This window comes from Propithecus coquereli, unplaced genomic scaffold (genome assembly GCF_000956105.1).
Source record: "Propithecus coquereli isolate 6110/MARCELLA unplaced genomic scaffold, Pcoq_1.0 Scaffold306, whole genome shotgun sequence".
Taxonomy (NCBI): Eukaryota; Metazoa; Chordata; class Mammalia; order Primates; family Indriidae; genus Propithecus; species Propithecus coquereli.
This window is the reverse complement of record NW_012148686.1, coordinates 2,613,618-2,620,298: the sequence shown is the minus strand read 5'-3', so window position 1 is coordinate 2,620,298 and position 6,681 is coordinate 2,613,618. Positions and strand designations below refer to the sequence as shown.

Below are 6,681 nucleotides of genomic sequence, written 5' to 3'. Positions count from 1 at the left end.
TTCCACAAAATTCTGCCTGATGAGTGGTATTATTTCCATTTTAAGTTAAGGAAACACATTATACCTTGCCCAAAGTCACAGGTCCATCAATGCAAAGTTGGGATTTGAACCCAGACCTCACGCTGGAAACTGGCCTCCACAAAGCTGGTTAGTAACTGTCTGTTTATTGGCGGGAGCTCCTGAAATGCCCTTGTTTTCCCAGAGTTACAAATCAATGTTAATATTTCTAGCAAAATCTGGTTATAGGAGTAAACCTTGCAGTTAACAATGTTCTTCTAATTTAAATAGAAAATGCAGATAAGAAATGGCAGTACATATTTTACGATTTTAACTCATTAATCTTCAACTGAGCACCATGCCTCCAGGAAAATAAAGCTTTACAACTTGTAAAGTAAGAAACGTCCTTTTCTCAGCACGGGTACTTTCACACCCTGGGAGGTGTTTGCCTCTATTCCCCACCCAGCTCTGTGACGTGCACCCTCCACTGCTCCCGTCAACACCCTCAGATGGGGTCAGAGTCTCCCTCCATGTCTCTCCCCGGAGTCGCACCCCCAGGGCTGGCCCCAGCGCGCCCACGGACTGAGCTCCTGGGAAAGGAAGGCTGCCTTGGTCACAGCGACCTTCAGCTCAGAGCTTTGCATGAAGCAGGTTCTCAATAAACGTGATTTCAAATCATAAAAATCACTACTGTGGTTTTTCTAAAGATACGAGGAGAATTGGAAGCACCTGTTTTGTTCCCGGGGCCCTTCTCTGGAGGACGTTCACTTTCCAGCTAAGGAAGGGAAAAAGAGTTGTTTGGTGAAATATGGCTCTACACCCGGTACTCGGGAGCAATGCAAAAATAACTTCAGGGACCCTTTAGTTTTTCTAATGGTTCAGCTTAGCCGGGGTTTTTGAGGATCTTGCTGTGTATCAGACACTCACTCCACCAGGTGCTGTGGGGCTGAAGATGACGGAGGACTCACCCCAGCCCTAACGGAGCCGATGCTCTGTGGGGCAGAAGCGGTGAGGAGATCCAGGTGTGAGAGGTGACCAGACGGTTTATCCAGGACGGGCACGTTTCTATCCTGTTATGCTGAAAACCGTTCCTTGATTGTAACAAATCATCACTTACATAGATTGATTTTTTCCTAGACCCCAAGCTAATTTAATGGTGTTTGGGAAATAATCTCCTTTTTTTACATCACATTTTTCTTATTGAGTGTCATTGTAGCTTGAGATTAATTTTAACATCTTTCAAAATATACCACCTTTTGGAGAGAGATTAAACAGTAAGAACAGCTTATTAATCACACAGAATATCTTTGTATTGTAAATTTAAATTGGTAACTTTGCATAATGAGAAGTTGAAATTGCAACATATACAAGGAGCAGAAAAGGATCTTGAGCCCAAAATTTATGATGAAACAGTCACCTTGTCTTTCCTACGTGCTCTGTTGCTCATTGCCGCCTTCCATGGCTACTTAGTATTGTAATCCATTTCTCTAAACAGATATTAATACACTTTAGAACTTCCATTACCTCAGCACAAGCAAAACAAATTTATTTTCTTCTATTATAATTGACTTACTTTTCCATTATCTGAGTGCTTCTCCTGAGTTGCATGTGAAGTGCAGAATGTTTGCAGGGTGTACAATCAGCCATTTGGACCGCGCCCATGTCTCCACAACCACACCGAGTGCCGCATTACTGGAATCATTCTGCAAAGTTTATAATTGAGCAGAATCGGCAGCAGAGCCTTGACTAGGAGGCCTGGGGCTTCCAGAGACAGATCTCACAGCCGAGGGGATGGAGGGAGACCGGGGGAAGTTGCAGTCCCAGCCCCCTCATGAGGATGGAGGTAAATTCTCCCCGGTCTCGACATCTCAGAGGTAAGGCAAAACTATCGGATGAAATGTAGAGGCGCTGTCCTCTCCACACTCATCCAAGTTTTCAACGTTCTGCCCAATGTTCTGTCCAATGTTTTGGGGGTTCTGCCCTGACCAGCTAAATCGTGACACCCAAGACTTTCCCAATTATGCCCTCCCCATTTTTGAGGGACAGGGAGGCTGGCTAAGAGCTCGGCCTCCCCTGGGAGTGCTTCCTCAGCGCCCAGCTGAGCCCACATCTTCCCGTCTCTCCCCTACATGCAAAGCCAACTTCCTGCCCTAACCGCCTTCTGATCACTCCACGGGCTCTTCCATCTCCTGGGCTACCATAGCGGAGCCTTCCAGATGCTCCCTGAGTACTACGATCCTCAGGAGGCTCCACCGCCAATCAGCAGGAGGCCTGGGAAAGAGAGACCTCGGGCAGCGAGGTCCCTGCGAGACTAGCGAGCCAGCTCCCGGTCTGGCCCAGTGCTGGGGACCAGAGGACAAGGGGGCTGTGAAGCCTTGGAGGTCAGTTATTTGTGACGCTGAGGACAGGAAAAATACAGGGTGAAGCGCTATCTGCTCAGCCCATCAGCCTGCTGGAGCCCACAGAGGCTGTGAGTCCCTTTAACACTGCCCTGGGACTCATTTGTGGACCCCTTTGGTCCCCACCCTGTGCTCCGCTGAGGAGCTCAAGGGTACTTTGTTTTCTTACCATTCACTCCCTTGAAACTTGACCACAGGCTGCCTGGGGACATCTCTTGTCTTGTTCTTTAGCTTTCAGATGATGATCTAACTTTCCCCCCATGGGACGTTTAATCTCTTGGAGGCGGAGGGATGGTTCGTGCAAGGCAGGGGGGCGTGAAAGAGCCTGGAGTACACCGAGAAAGACAGAAGGTCTGTTGGAACAGCCTGTCCGCTGGGGTGTGTGCACACGTGTGCGTGTGCTTTGGGAGGCTGGAGAGATGGTAAATAGTCTCGATACCGTGTCCCGTTTCTATTTTATCCATAGGTAAAAGGAAACCAGCTGAGTTTTCTCAGTCATGCAAATAACATGATTAGGGGTGGTTTTAGTAAGTTTGTTCTGATGTGAAGAGAGAATTAGAGGGCGTCATTCCTGAGGCCAAGAGACCTGAGTCTTGCCTAGACTCTTGCCTGCTAGTCTAGGCCAGAGCGATAAAGGCCCGGGTGAAGGGAGGGTGAGGCTTTAGAGGAAAACGGAGAGCCGCAAGCCTGAGCAAAAGCGAGACCGTTTCTACCAGAAATCAGCCAGGCGTGGTGGCACCGCCTGTAGTCCAGGCTACTCGGGAGGCTGAGGCAGGAGGATCGCTTGAGCCAGGAGTTTGGGGTTGCAGTGAGCTAGGCTGATAACAGAGCCTGGGTAACAGAACGAGACCGTATCTTAAAAAAAAAAAAGAGAGAGAGAGAGAGCGAGCCGACAGATCTGGTGCCCTGTTAGAAGGAAAGGAGAATTTTGAGGCAACTCTTGGTGGTAGGGCCCATTAACTGACATAAGGAATACTGGAAAGGATTTTTTGTTTTTTTTAAATATAAGTAAAGAGGACAAACTTACATTTGCACCAATAAATAATGACATTACTCAGGATTTGTAACTTTTTAGTATGGGCTCCCAGGCCGTACTGCTTCACTTGAAAATCACACAGTATGGATTTCATGACTGTGGCAAAGTGCCCTAATTAAAGATATCCTGCAGTTTATTCAACTCCCTTTCCTCCTCCACATACTTTTCTTTCTCCCACAGCTGATTCCTGCTACACAAACCCCTCCCCGCGCAAGACACCAATCAGAGTTCAGACCGAGGGCAAGCATCGAGTGGTTCTGGGCTCTGGTGCAAGTATGATTTCTATAAAAAGACAGTTAGAAAACAGAGCAATGTTGCCATTTTGCCTTTAATGGAAAAGTGGCTTAGCACTTACGGTAAAAAAAAAAAAAAAAAAAAAGTCCTTTTTATTTAAAAAACAAAAAGCTCTATCCAGCTTCTAGCAATCACTGTTTGAAGTTTCAGAAATACACATACACTTGAAAATCAATAGTCTTTATAAAAATAAACTCTGAACGTGTGATTAAAAAAGGAGAAGCCCAGTCTTTTCAGCTGCACAAATGCGTAATAAAAAGGAGCGGAGTCTGTCTGAGATGGTTCACCCCAGCGCAGAGGGGGCTTTGGCTTTGGAAGACAGAGCCTGCTTGAAGCGCCGCTTCAGGTCCTGCATGTTGGGGGAGCGCGGCCGCGGGATGATGGAGGCTCTTCTCCTCTCCCCGCCGAGGCTGTGCAGCTTGCTCACTTCTTTGCAGAGATGCTGAAACACAGCACAGACGTCTTCGTAGTTTTCACTAGTGGAAATTTCAAGGAACAGGCTGCCCAGCTCGTTGGCTAGCTGAATGCCATCGTGTGTCTGCACCTGCCGGGCATGCAGAAGGTCCCCCTTGTTGCCCACGATGATGACAGGGGCTTTCGAGTCAGGGTGGACCTTGCGGATGTGCTGGTACAGGGGCCGGATGGACTGGTAGCTGTCATAGTCTGTGATGGAATAGACTAGCAGGAAGCCTTCCGCCCACTGCACACATTTGGACAGGGAATCGGAGACCTTGGAAAGGCTATCTTGGATCTGGGAAAAGATCAAAATGAGATCCAGTCAAGGAAACTCTCCATGAGACAAGCCCAAAATGACATCAAAGTAACCCTTGAAGACATGCTTGCAAAAGAAATCACTAAATATACTGTCCAGGTTCTGCCTAGCTCCTGCAGAAGGAGGCTTTTGATGCGGAAAGAGCAAATTCTCAGGCAAACTCCCGGGCTGCCTGGATTGTTTTATTAGCTGTTATCAATGCATTATTTTTAAACCCCTGGCTTGACAGGCAGTCTCTGGTGAACTGTGCCTGAGTGAAGAATGTCCTCAAACCAGAATGGCTCAACTTTTAGGAAACTAACTCATAATAAACAAAACTTTGAAAGTCAGCCAAGATAAATATCTATTCCCCAAACCATAAAAATATTTTAACATGCACTTCTTGAGAATGTTACAGAAACAAATTCTTTTCTCTGGATTCTTCCACAAGACCTTTCCTCCCTAGAAGGGAGTAGTAATTAGTAACTATTAATCAGGTTACATTCCTGATTGCAATTCCTAACTGGAGGGAACAGCCAGTAACAGAAGCACTTCGGCAGTCCTTGCCAGAGAAGACCCTGTCCCACCAGAATCCTACCTACTTTGTTTTTTTGATGTTTGTTTGTTTGTTTTTTAGAGACTGGGTCTGCCTCCTTGCTCAGGCTGGTCTCCAACTCCTGAGCTCAAGCCATCCTCCCGCCTGGGCCTCCCAGAGAGCTAGGATTACAGGTGTGAGCCACCGCCCCCAGCCTTCTTTTTTTCTTTTTTTTCTTAATGGATCTAAGGAGTGCGCTCTGAAAGGAGTGGTGAGACCCACCTAAGTAGTGATGGCCCACTACAGGGGCGAAGAGGAGTTAAGGTCAGGTGGCTGACAGAGGAAGTGGCTTCTAACCACCCCCTCCCCTTTAGAGGGTTTTGAACCCCCCAAACACTGGCCCCACCTGTGGACAGCCCACTCCTACATCGAAACACATCACAGCGCCTTCAGGCTTGCTCAGGCGCCGGCGCCCAGCGTGGACGCCCCGCACGCTGGGTCCCCCGAGGTGGTCTGGGCGGGGTGAGCCGTTTCCTCCTGCAGTCCGTACCTGGATGCCCCCGGGAGTGTCCTGGATCTGCAGCGATAACTGGTCCCCCTCTACATAGACGAGCCGTGAATACAGTTTGCCTGGAGAATGGAGAGTTTGCTTTTTAAATTCTCACATTCCAATCAGGAAAAGAAAAATTAAAAATGCAGGCACAAAAGCAGGGAGCATGAAATTATTCTAACCTGTGTTCGGTTCGTAGTCGCCAATGAATCTCTTGGTCAGGAAGCGCACGATCATCGCTGCAAAGGAAACAGGAAAATCAAAGGAAGGAGTAGGACAAGACGGTGAAAGCCGGACAGCCCCGGGCACTGGAGGAGTGACGCGCCGCAGAGCCGCGCGTCCCCCAGGGCTCCCCTCCCGAGAAGGCAAGGCTAGGGGGACACTCCCTCCCAACCCCATTCTCCAGCAGGCGCCAACCCCGGCCAGGGCCCGCAGCCAGTGCCCCGGGAAAGCAGCCGAGGGACGCAGGCCAGGACTGACGGGGACCCTCCGAGCGCGAGAAAGCGAGGTGCCACCTGTCCTCCACCCTCCGGCCACCGCCGCCCTGGTGGGAAGCGCCCGCGCGTTCCCGCCGCACTCACCGCTCTTGCCCACGCGGCCGGCGCCCAGCACGGCCAGTTTGATGTCCTTGGGCAGGAGGCCGTCCGGGGAGGACTCGGGGATGGGCGCGAGCAGAAAGTGCCCGGACATGCTGAGCGGCCGCATGGAGCGCGGGCCTCGCCCGCACCCGGGTCCGCTCGCGAGCAGAGGGCGCGGGACCTGGGGGCCGGGACGGCGGCGGCTGCCAGCGGGGCTGTCCAGGCCAGCTGCTTTTAAAGGGCTCGGGCAGCGGCGGGGACTGTGACGGCCTCCAGCTCCTCCTCTCCCCCGCCCCTTCCCCGAGCGGCGGGGGAGGCAGGCGGGAGCGGCGGAATGGAGGGGCTGTCACCCGGGCGTGCGCCCGCATCACTGCCTGACGCGCTTTGCTAGCGACCTGCGGCTGCGGGGCCCCGGACCGGGAATGCCGCCACCGTGCCTGGAGCGCACGGCGGCCCCTTGGGCAGGCCTAGCCCTGCTGCCGCCTCCACCCCGCAGCGGCCCCTTGGGTCACCGGCCTTGCGGTTGAACCTGAGATCCGAG

The 6,681-nt window shown here is 51.1% G+C and overlaps 1 protein-coding gene across 1 annotated transcript; it reads right to left on the bottom strand.

Moving 5' to 3' along the window:
- Positions 1–3,824: 3,824 nt before the first annotated feature.
- Positions 3,825–6,327, bottom strand: RASL11A (RAS-like, family 11, member A). The gene is made up of 4 exons (XM_012649892.1): positions 6,144–6,327; positions 5,745–5,801; positions 5,563–5,642; positions 3,825–4,477 (listed from the first exon to the last, which is right to left on the bottom strand). The coding sequence occupies exons 1-4, from the start codon at positions 6,265–6,267 to the stop codon at positions 4,010–4,012; spliced, it is 729 nt and encodes a 242-aa protein (XP_012505346.1). The 5' UTR covers positions 6,268–6,327; the 3' UTR covers positions 3,825–4,009.
- Between the last annotated feature and the right edge of the window lie 354 nt (positions 6,328–6,681).

Bases quoted from the DNA above. Each gene is read 5' to 3' on its own strand.
- RASL11A (XM_012649892.1), bottom strand. From the start codon at position 6,267: ATGCGGCCGCTCAGCATGTCCGGGCACTTTCTGCTCGCGCCCATCCCC. The intron at 5,802-6,143 runs GTGAGTGCGGCG...TTTCCTTTGCAG, and splicing joins CGGCCGCGTGGGCAAGAGCG to CGATGATCGTGCGCTTCCTG. The intron at 4,478-5,562 runs GTACGGACTGCA...ATCTTTTCCCAG, and splicing joins ACACTCCCGGGGGCATCCAG to ATCCAAGATAGCCTTTCCAA.